The 12207-nt window shown below is 32.4% G+C and overlaps 1 protein-coding gene across 8 annotated transcripts; it reads left to right on the forward strand.

Annotated features, from left to right (window-relative positions):
• The first annotated feature begins 1751 nt into the window (after positions 1-1751).
• On the forward strand, positions 1752-9866 carry LOC128033848 (disease resistance protein RUN1-like). Of its 8 annotated transcripts, none has more exons than XM_052622215.1 (7): positions 1752-2485; positions 2583-3639; positions 4024-4332; positions 4789-4893; positions 5114-7277; positions 7718-7783; positions 9021-9866. In XM_052622215.1, exons 1-5 carry the CDS (start codon positions 1995-1997, stop codon positions 5147-5149), a joined length of 1998 nt encoding a protein of 665 aa, XP_052478175.1. In that variant the 5' UTR covers positions 1752-1994; the 3' UTR covers positions 5150-7277; positions 7718-7783; positions 9021-9866. The 8 variants fall into 8 exon arrangements, with proteins under 8 accessions (XP_052478175.1, XP_052478177.1, XP_052478176.1 ...); XM_052622211.1 differs by having other exon boundaries at positions 1756-2485; positions 4747-7277; positions 9021-9522; positions 9717-9866; XM_052622213.1 differs by having other exon boundaries at positions 1756-2485; positions 4747-4893.
• Positions 9867-12207: the final 2341 nt, after the last annotated feature.

Below are 12207 nucleotides of genomic sequence, written 5' to 3' on the forward strand. Positions count from 1 at the left end.
ATTCAGTCTTGGTGGAGAAGTAAGTTACCTTTGACTTTGACTTCTTATTATGATTTTAGGTTCATATGATGATTTTCAGCATCCTTAATCTTTTTTTTCCCATATTTATCAATGGGATTATATAAATCCAAAATTTGCAACAGATCTCAAAACTTGTGAGATGAACACATGGAGCTGGAGGCAACCTTTGACAGTTTTCATTCTCAAGCTAGATTGAGTTAGTTTCATGGTAGAGGCATTGGAGTTTGGGCTGAAATTTCTTTGTATGTTACTGCCTCTCATGTTGTTTGAGCTTTGCAGTGAAGAGATATTAAGATTCATACTTGAATTCTTTTTGGCAATTGACTTGTTATTGGATGGTTTTGATTCATAGGATCTGTGGTGGACATCATTTAGCTTAATTTTTTGGGTATTCGATTTATTTGAATTATTTGGATTCTTTGAATTCGAAAAATTCTAGAATTGAACTCGAAATTTGAAAAAAAAAATCAAGTTGAGTCAATTAATTCGATTAACTCACTTAACTTGATTCGAATAATTTGAAATTCGATTTTTTTTTCAATGTTTTCGAATAGAATCGAATTTTGCTCATTCCTACTTGCTAAACAATTTAGGTGAATCCTTTTTTAATTAGAAAACTGATTCGATTCTATGTTTAAAATAAATGTAAGCAAGCATATTTGTTGGTAAAAGATCTATTCAATCTCTCTCAATGTTGATATTTAGTAAATTGATCTCTCTTAAAAAATTAGAACAATTTAAATTCCATCAATTTCGAAAGTGAGCAATTAAGGTAAATTAATCACAACATTAATGTTGTCCATCAAGCGTACATAATTTTGATTGGTATAATAACAAATTTACCCTTAAATTTTACAATTTTGTCTTGATTTAACAAATTTAGCCCACAACATTCGTGTAAATGTTGATACTAAATTTATTGATTTTTTAGAACCAAGACCAAATTGACAAAAAATGGAAACATTGAAGGCTAAATTTATTGTTATACCAATCAAAATTATGTACAATTGATGAAAGACGTTAACATCACGATTAATTGTCCTTAGTTACTCACTTTTAAAATTAACAATGATTAAATTACTTTAAAATTTTTTTTGAGAGTGACCAATTTATTCGATTCCAAAATTGAAAGAAACTAAAGAGGTCTTTTTAACCAAACTCACATTACCTGTGCTCAAAATAAAGGATTAAACAGGAAACCCCCAAAGCACAAAGAAAATCTATCATAATTTTACCTAGGAAAATAGAAACCCTTCATTCCAAAGACTTTTCATTTAGGGGAAAAAAGTGAAAATTATAAAGTTTGGGAAATTTAAGTTCAATTCACTTAAAATTGTCTAAAAGTGATTCTTATTCTTAAAGAAAATTATATGAGATTTCAGTTCAATTGACCCAAATCACAAAGTGTGTAGAAGTCAATATTTTTGTTAGGACCCAAAAAGAAATTCAAGAATGGAAATTTATTTACTTAACAATTTTGTGCCAATGGAAGACCTTGACTTGGAAATTAACACCCCCCAACATCATTGGAACAATTTTTCTTGTTGATAATAATCTTTAAGACAAAAATAGCATCACATACATACACAAGAGCTGAGTTACTTGATTACAAATCAAAGTTTCATATATTAAAATAAATTTTAATTATAAAAATTTCAAACTTCAAAAAAAAAAAGAAAAAAAAAGAGAGAGCAGAGCAAGCAGCACAGTTAATTTTATTTGGTTCGAGTTTTTGATGGTAGGCAGCAGAGTTAAAGGCTTTTGGAGAGATAGAGTTTGATTGGTGGTGCGGTTTCTAAGGTCCACACGCACATTCTTCACTCATAAAATTGGCTATGCTTCACCCTTTCAATCTCATTCCTGTTTAATTGACTCGCTTTTTCTTCTTACCATTAAAAAGATAGAAGCAAAAGCAAAGCTCCCTCGGTTTATTTTGTTCTCTTTTTCCTCAATCTCACAATCCATACACCTTCATGGCGTCTTCTTCATCTTCTTCTCGTCAAATGAAGCATCAAGTTTTCTTAAGCTTCAGAGGTGAAGACACGCGCCTTAACTTCACCGTTCATCTACTCCAAGCTTTGAAAGACAAGGGACTGAATGTCTTCTTCGATGAAGAAAAACTAGAGAAAGGGGAGGAACTTTCACATGCACTTTCACAAGCAATTGCAGCCTCAGATCTCTCAATCCTCGTTTTATCTAAAGACTATGCTTCTTCACAATCATGCTTAGCTGAACTTTCTGACATCATGGATCGGAAGCGCAAGCCCACGGACAAACATATTGTTCTTCCCATCTTTTACCATGTTGATCCTTCCGATGTGCGAAATATTGGTGGGACTTTTAAGACATCCTTCGAAGAGCATGAATCAAAGAGACCAATTGAAGACATGAAGCGATGGAAAGTCGCCTTCGCTGAAATCGGTGCATCAAAAGGGTGGCATATAGAAGGAGGCAAATCCGATAGGTAACAATACATACATTCTCATCTTCTTATATTTGACTTATATATATATATATCTTTCTCTTTTGACTGTTGATTTTTTTTTTTTTTAATTTTCTAGATTTGAAACTGAGTACATTAAAGATGTCGTTGAATATGTTTTAAAAAAGTTGAATAGCAATTGTAGAAGTGTCTCTGAAGAATTGGTGGGAATAGATGATCAAAAAAAGAAGCTTTTGGTGTTGATTGAGCAAGCGGGCATCCATGTAATAGGACTTTGGGGCATGAGTGGTATAGGCAAAACTACCCTTGCTGATGCTGTATATAAGGAAGTCTCTCCAAAGTTTGAATGTAGTTTGTTTCTTCAAAACATTAGTGAGAAAATAAAGAAACAGGGGAGTGAATCTTTACGAAATGAACTTCTTTCCAAACTATTAAACAATACTCTTTCCATAGGATACCCTTACCACGAGAGGCTGAATAATAAAAAAATACTTCTTGTCTTTGATGATGTTACTGACCCAGACCAAATGGATTTTGTGGGTGTTAAATATTTTGGTCCTGGAAGTAAAATCATTGTAACATCTAGAGATATACAAGTACTTAGGAATGGAGGAGCAAACCACATACATGAGGTAAAGAAGTTAAACATGAACGACTCTTTTCAACTTTTTTCTACATATGCATTTCAATTGTTGAATCTTCCAGTTGATTTCAAATATCTATCATTCAAGTTTGTAGAATATGCCCAAGGTAATCCACTTGCTCTTAAAGTTCTGGGTTTGAAATTATATACAAAGTCTATAAAAGAGTGGAAGAGCGAGGTGACTAAACTAAAGCAATGTGGAGAAATAAAACTTTCACATATTTTGAAGAGTAGCTTAGATGGGCTGGATGAGATAGAGAAGAATATATTTCTTGACGTAGCATGCATCTTTAAAGGGCAACACTTGAATTACGTAGAAAAAATTCTAAGTAATTATTATAAAGGTGCAAGATGTGGAATAAGTAAATTGGTCGGCAAGTGCCTACTTGAGGTCAAATATGAATCTATTTCTATGCATGGCATGCTTGAAGAGATGGGCAAAGACATTGTTATGCAAGAATCTGAATACCCTGGAAAGCGCAGTAGATTATGGAATTGTAAAGATGTGGAAGAAGTGATCAGCTATGATAAAGTAAGTGTTAATAGTATTTATATTCTTTCTATTCTTTCACATGGTTTAATAGATGTTGTGGTGTACAAAATATTATCCTTTTTAATTATTATTTTAAAAAATAAAATATTTATTACTTCCCATAAACATAATGACCAAATGTCTTATGATGCAACAGTCAACATGGAATTTGCTGAAGGTTTTTGAGTTTGTTAAATATATAATGCTTTACTTTAAAAAAATTAAACAGTAAAAACTTTGTGCATCTAAAAATTCCTCTAATAAAAAGGTATGCCAAGTTAGTTTAAAGTATTTCCTAATTTAATTAACTTTTTTATGACTGATTTAATGGAATGTCCATAAATTTTTTTGTGTTAATTCATGATAAACATTTTTTTTTGTCAGGGGACTGACCTAATTAAAGGAATAAAGGTGGACATGACTGAAGTTGATAGTCTACAGTTTTGTGCTACTGCTTTTGAGAAGATGCATAAGCTTAGATATATCAACATCAGCTTTCCTAAGAAAATGTTGTGGCTTAAGAAGCTATATGCAAATCAAGTTGAGAGTATATCTCTTCCTGATGAGTTAAGGTTTCTCCGTTGGGATGTTTACCCTTTCAAATCTTTATCTGGTTTTAATCCAAAAAATCTTGTCGTGTTGAAACTATTACATGGCAACATGGAACAACTTTGGAATGAAGACGACGATATGGTATATACTTTCATACTTTCTTCATCTAAGAAGTTTTTTTTAAGGAGAAAGAGGATTTATAATTTGATGTGTCAAATAATATATCGGATGATATTTATTTAAAGTTTTTAAAATATAACATTTTATTTATTTAAATAAGTGAAATCATTTTATTTAATTTTTTTAAATATATATATAATTTTATTTTATTTTTCTAAAAGAAGCAATTTCATCTATTAATGGTGGGTGTGAATTAATACACCCAATATAAATTTTATTTTGATAGTCTTAATATAAGTAGATGATGCTCTAAAGTAATCATCCTGTGTAGGATCTTGTCAATTATTTATTTTCTTTTTATTTCTTACTTTCTAAAGTAAGTAGATGATACTTAAGAAGGATATAATTATTTTTATATATTTTTCTTTTGCACAGAACCTTACTAATTTAAGGGAAATTGACGTTTCATATTGCAAGAATTTAAGGAAGATGCATAATCTTTCAAGTGCCATCAACCTTGAACTCCTTCGTTGCATTGGCTGTGAAAGTCTGGTTGAACTTTGGAATGAAGATGATCATATAGTATGTGTGCTTTCATACTTATTTCATTTAAGAATTTTTTTTAATTTAATCTATCAAATAATCATTTGATCTATTGATTGTGGGTTAATTTTCACACCCAATACATCAAATATGAATTTTTATTTTTCTTAGTATTATAATTATTTATTTTCTTTTCATTTTTACTACTTAAAGTAAGTAGTTGATGCTTAAAAGCAATACAAATGTTGTTTCTATACAGGAGCTTATTAATTTAAGGAAATTTACGATTGGTTGAACTTTGGAATGAAGATGATCGTATGATATGCATTTTATACTCTTTTTTTTTGAAAAAATGATTTATAATTTGATGTATCAAATATTCATATGATAACATTTTATTTAAAAGTTTTTAAAATATATATATAAAAGAATTTATTTTGTTTAGATAAGTGACATAGTTTGATTTATTAGCTGCGAGTGAATTTTCAGGCCCGATACATCAAATATAAATTTTTATTTTTTATCGTATTATAATTATTTATTTATTTTACATATTTTACTGTCTAAAATAAGTGGTGGATGCTTAGAAGTAGAACAATTATTTTTTCTGTACATGACCTTGTTCATTTAAGGAAAATTTACTTTGATGGGTGCGTGAATTTAAGGAAGATTCCTAATCTTTCAAGAGCCATCAACCTTGAATTCCTTGGTTGCTCTAACTGTAAAAGTTTGGTTGAACTTCCTTGCCTCAATCATTTGGCATCTCTTCATCAATATAGTCTTCGTCTTAACGGATGTTATAGTCTCAAGAAGTTTCCTAAGGTCCCACGTCCCTTTTGCTCTTTAGATTCATCAGAAACCAAAATAGAAGAAGTGTCTGATTCAATTAAGGATCACCACAAACTTGAAACTTTGTGGTTAGGGAAGTCAAAGGTGAAAAAAGTATCTATCAATATTTTAAAGTTGGAATTCCTTCGTAAATTGGATCTTAGTGGTTGCCCAATTGAAGAAGTGTCGTTGCCTTTCGACCCCCTATGTAATCTTCAGCACTTAAAAATGAGCGGCTCAGCGGTCAAAAATGTATCGATCCAGTTGGAATCCCTTCGCAAACTGAATCTTAGTGGATGCCCAATGGTCAAATTTCCAGAAATCCCAGGAAGCTTAATAAAATTAAACTTATCTGGCACTCAAATTGAAGAAGTGTCGTTGCCTTTCGACTCTCTATGTAATCTTCAGCTTTTAAATATGAGTAGCTCAGCGGTCAAAAATGTATCGATCAAATTGGAATCCCTTCGTAAACTGAATCTTAGTGGTTGCCCACTGGTCGAATTTCCAGAAATCCCGGGAAGCTTAATAGAATTAAACTTATCTGGCACTCAAATTGAAGAAGTGTCGTTGCCTTTCGACTCTCTATGTAATCTTAAGCACTTAAATATGAGTGGCTGAGCGGTCAAACATGTATCGATCAAGTTGGAATCTCTTCATTATCTGGATCATAGTGGTTGCCCAAAGGTCGAATTACTCTCAGATCTTCCACCATATCTGGAAGTCTTGAGTGTAAATGACTGCACATCATTAGAAAAAGTATCCTTCGCAGATCAAAATTTAAATCAGTTTGACTCTTTAGATGATGAGTTATGCATAAATCATAACTTTTTGACGCGATTCCGTAATTGCTTCAACTTGAATCAAGACTCAACTAGTAACATTGAGGCAAATGCCATGCTCAAAATTGGATCCCTAGCTAAGAAATGGGCAGCGAGATATGATTGGCAATACAACCCTGACAGAGCTCCAAGTTTGATTTGTTGTTTCCCAGGAAATAAAATTTCAGCAAATATGTTCAAGTGTCAGAGCATGAAATCTTCCTTATGTTTGAAGATAGCCCCAAATGGGGGCAGTGGGAGCAGATTTTTGGTTTTTGCTATCTGCCTTGTGGCTGATCTCACTAACTGCCTTGAATTTCAATTACGTGAATGTATTTGTGAGTACCAACTTACAACCGCCGGTGGTGGCAATGGTGGAGGTGGTTGTGAAAATTTCATAAGTGAGATATGTTTCCGCAGTTTTTGTGAGCCAGTTAAGTACATGGATTATCACGTGTTTATTCTATCTAGCATCGCCATGGTTATAGAAGACAAGAATTATGAGGAGGCATCATTCAAATTCTACATCAAAAATTTCCATTTCGATGAAGACAATGATGGAGGAGAAAAGTATATCAAGGTGGAGAGATGTGGTGTTCATGTATTTTACGTGGATGCTACTGAAAAGAGAGTTGCTGGGAACAAAAGAAGCTTTAGCCATGATGGTGAAGAAGGGGATGGAGGACTTAAAAGATTGAAATAGTTTGTATTTCTTTCCATCTTTGGCTCTGCTTTTGAGGAGTTTCAACTTCTCAATTATGTCATCCAAATGCATCGGTAAGGGTTTCATTTCATCTCATTTTTTCATACTATCATATTTTTTTCAGTTTTTTCATTTCGTTTTTTATATTGCCATACTTTTTTTTCCCACAATTATTAATAGTAAATTTTGAACTTATAAATTAATAACAGCAAATAAAGTGCTTTAATTAATTAAAACCGACCAGGATGAATCTAACTTGCTCTGCTTTATAAATTGCTCGTCTTTCAGAAGGTGCTTTACCATACTGAAACCTTGTAGTTCTACATTGTAAATGTTAAAAGCATAATTTATAAACATAAAAATTGGAAATTTGTCGTATCAGTTTGGGCTGAAAGTTCTTTGTATATTGTTACTGCCTCTCATGTTGGTTGAGCATTGCAGTGAAGAGATATTAAGATTCATACTTGAATTCTTTTTGGCAATTGACTTGTTATTGGTTGGTTTTGATTCATAGGATCTGTGGTGGACATCATTCAGCTTAATTGTTTATGTTCCACCATTGGTGCTCATGCCGTGAGCAGTAAGTAGAGATTTAATCATATTGTATCTCAAGACTATCTGCATTTTACTTCAATGATTCGTTCACCCATTGATTTATGCTTCATATTTCCTTAAAATGTTAGTAAATATATATGTTTTCAGTTCATGATTTCTGATTTATATTCATGTTAGATAAGGTAAACCTACCAACTGTTCCCTATATATAATCAACAGATGCTTGAGATTGGTTAATCTTCTAACATATGGTTTTATATTGATCACAGAGTAGGTGTTTTCCATTTGTTATGTTTTATTATTTTGAAATTTATGACCGTGATCCGTAGTTTCCATAAAATTTTCATGAAAGTCAAGTTGGACATAGTGCTGCACATAATTCCAACCACTCATTCTCAGTCGTGGAATTCACAATCTGCTAGAAATTATACTCGTAAAATTTCCCTAGCTTCCTTCCTGACCAATTTGCAAACATGTCCCTCACACAATTCCTATACTCCACCTTTGGCAATATGTCAGAAATTACAATCTAAAGGCCCTAATTTTGTTTTAATGAACCAGATAGATTGTTAGAAAAATATAGTTAATTATACTTAACAGAATCTAAAGACAAGAGCAAGCCCAAATTAGTTAATTCCCTAACCTTTTGCTGGTCCAGATAATTGTGTACCCATACCCATCTTCCAAGCCCAAATCAGTTGATAGGAGACTAAGAAACTAGGCCTATGAATCAATGTATTCCACTTCAACCACAACCCATGCAATAGGGAACATCTGGTTGTTTGCGTCCCTTCCAACAGTTGTGAGAAATTCACTCTTAAATGGCCCTTTTAGGAAGCAACCATCTAATCCAATAAGTGGCCTACACCTCACTTTCCAGCCTCTCTTTAGTGCATCAAAGCAGAGATAAAACCTTTTAAAATGATGAGGGGAATCTAACTTGCTCTGCTTTATAAATTACTTGTCTTTCAGAAGGTGCTTTACCATACTGAAACCTTGTAGTTCTACATTGTAAATGTTAAAAGCATAACTTACGAACAAAAAAATTGGAAATTTGTTCAAAAGCTTGTCATTTTGCTTCTTCTTCTTCTTCTTCTTCTTCTTCTTCTTCTTCTTCTTATTATTATTATTATTATTATTATTATTATTTTCTCATCTTCATCCCCCTGTTGTGTCTGCGTTCTTAAAATTCAGATATTAAGATTCATACTTAATTCTTATTGACAGTTGACTTGTTATTGGTTGGTTTTTTTAATTCATAGGACCAGTGGTGGACTCGATTCAGCTTCATTGTTTAGTTTCCAGCATTGGTGCGCATTTTCCTTCAATGACATCTAGATTTATTGGAAAGATTGGTTATTTGTGCCACTGCTGAATTGGAGCTTTAGCCATATAAGGAGGAGCACATGCACTGTAAGAGCTTCAATTTGTTTTGCTGAATGCTTGTTTTATACAAGTGTTTTAACTGATATTTGGTGACAATGCCAGTTGTCAACAGATTTGTCAACACAACTTCAAAGTAATCTTTTGAGGCCCTTTCTGGGTTCTGGCAAATTCAGTCTTGGTGAAGAAGTTACCATTGACTTTGACTTAATTATCATGATTTTAGGTTCATATAATGATTGTCAGCATCCTCACCATGTTTTCCCATATTATCAATGGGATTATATAAATCCAGAATTTGCAACAGATCTCAAAACTTGTGGGATGAATACGTGGAGCTAGATGCAACCTTCGGCAGTTTTCATTCTCAAGCTAGATCGGGTTAGTTCCATGGTAGAGCCATTGGAGTTGATAGCTTCTTACCTTGGATTTTGATTGTCTTATCAGTTTGGGCTGAAAGTTATTTGTATATTACTGCCTCTCATGTTGTTTGAGCATTGCAGTGAAGAGATATTAAGATTCATACTTGAATCCTTTTGGGAATTGACTTGTTATTGGTTGGTTTTGATTCATAGGATCTGTGGTGGACATCATTCAGCTTAATTGTTTATGTTCCACCATTGGTGCTCATGCCGTGAGCAGTAAGTAGAGATTTAATCATATTGTATCTCAAGACTATCTGCATTTTACTTCAATGATTCGTTCACCCATTGATTTATGCTTCATATTTCCTTAAAATGTTAGTAAATATATATGTTTTCAGTTCATGATTTCTGATTTATATTCATGTTAGATAAGGTAAACCTACCAACTGTTCCCAATATATAATCAACAGATGCTTGAGATTGGTTAATCTTCTAACATATGGTTTTATATTGATCTCGGAGTAGGTGTTTTCTATTTGTTATGTTTTATTATTTTGAATTTTATGACGGTGATCCGTAGTTTCCATAAAATTTTCATGAAAGTCAAGTCGGACATAGTGCTGCACATAATTCCTCCCACTCATTCTCAGTCGTGGAATTCACAATCTGCCAGAAATCCTACTCATAAGATTTCCCGAGCTTCCTTCCTGACCAATTTGCAAACATGTCCCTCTCACAATTCCTATGCTCCACCTTTGGTGATATGTCAAAAATTGCAATCTAAAGGCTTTAATTGTGTTTAATGAAGCAGATAGATTGTTAGAAAAGTATGGTTAATTATACTTAACAAAATAAAAAGACAAGACCAAGCCCAAATTAGTTAATTCCCTAACCTTTTGCTGGTCCTTGATAATTGTGAACCCATATCTATCCTCCAAGCCCAAATCAATTGATAGTAGACTAAGAAACTAGGCCCATGAATCAATGTATTCCACTTCAACCACAACCCATGCAATAGGGAACATTTGGCTGTTTGCGTCCCCTCCAACAATTGTGAGAAATTCACTCTTAATTAGCCCTTTTAGGAAGCAACCATCTAATCCACTAAGTGGCCTACACCTCACTTTCCAGCCTCTTTTTAGTGTATCAAAGCACAGATAAAACCTTTTAAAATGAGGAGGGAAATCTACTGTGAACAACCATTTTTATTGTGCTGCTTGACATCTTTGACCTTAACTCATGAGTATAGTCATATAACTGACCAAATTCCTCATAATTCCCAACCATTTTCTCCTTCACTACTTTCTTAGCTCTATAACAACACTGAATGCTCACATTTACATGCATCTCTGAAGCACATCTTCTTTGAATTTTCCTTAGTTCCATCTTAAAGTGATCATTGATAATTGCTTCAAAATGTTGGGCAATCATAGCAGCAATCATCATTTTGTTCTCAAAACTACCCAAACAATGATGCTTCTCCTGAAAAGTTTTTACTTGCAAGTATTTGGCAATAGGATTGTAGCTAGCCAAAATTCTCCATGGACAGTTAGGGGAAGCAATGCACCTCACAACAACCCTTTTCGATTCATTCTTAAGAAACTTCCGTTGTCTTCTACATTCTTTGGAGTAGTTTCGAATTGCACTCTTAAACTATTTGCCATCTTTAAACAACATTCCTAAACTAAATTTTAACGGATTAGATCAATCATTGTATAAAAGAAACTTGCTTCTTCTTCTCTCACCATCTTCATGTTCTTCATCTTCATTGAACCCAACCAAGCTGCCATGTTCATCTAAGTCCCATACCTCAGTTTTAGTATTATTCCCATCCTCCTCTTTTCCACTAATTGCAACCGCAACATTGTCCACTTCATCTAATGCAAAATCAACAGCATTTTCATCACCAACAGATGATCCATAACTACTATCATTATCCTCTCCAACAGTAGACTCTAAACTAATTTTTGGATTTGCTCCATAAGATGATTTATCTTAATAAACATAGAAAAAGTTAACTATGCCCTTATCTTCACTTCTCTCTCAATTTTTTTTGTTCTTTATTTGTTTATTTTAGTTACCTTTTACAAGATATTATATCACTTTGATAATAATACGTACTAAAATTTTAATTTTATTTGAAATAGAACTGTCTTGTTTGAATAAACTAATAACAACATATAAATAAAGAGATTATTTTAAGTTAAAGGACTAAATCTCGAATTTGAGAATAGTAGGAGGACTCAAAATCAAAATTTGACCCTTTTCCAAATTGGCTAATTTCATGGATAGTGAAGTTTCAAAGAGGTTCACAGGGCCGAGTTATTTATATTTTTTGAACCATCCATTATAGTTTAATTTGGCTCGGTTTGGTTCACAGTTTCTTATATTAATTTTTTGTTTTGATTTTTAAGGTTTATTTTGATAAAATAAGTTTTGTTTTATGGCTTTTAAATATTATTTGATAAATTTCAAATTTATTTTCATAAATATTTCTAACATACAATAATTTTTCAAAACTTTTAAATTACTTTCACTATTTAAAATATAAAATATGTATTTTTATATCATAAAAGTTAAAATTAATTATATATTAAATAAAATAAAATTCAATTCGATTTCAGATAATAACATATTTTTTAGTAAAAAACAAACAAACAAATAAAATTACATCAAACTAAATTTATCAAAAGCACCCTTA

Source organism: Gossypium raimondii, chromosome 10 (assembly GCF_025698545.1).
Source record: "Gossypium raimondii isolate GPD5lz chromosome 10, ASM2569854v1, whole genome shotgun sequence".
Taxonomy (NCBI): Eukaryota; Viridiplantae; Streptophyta; class Magnoliopsida; order Malvales; family Malvaceae; genus Gossypium; species Gossypium raimondii.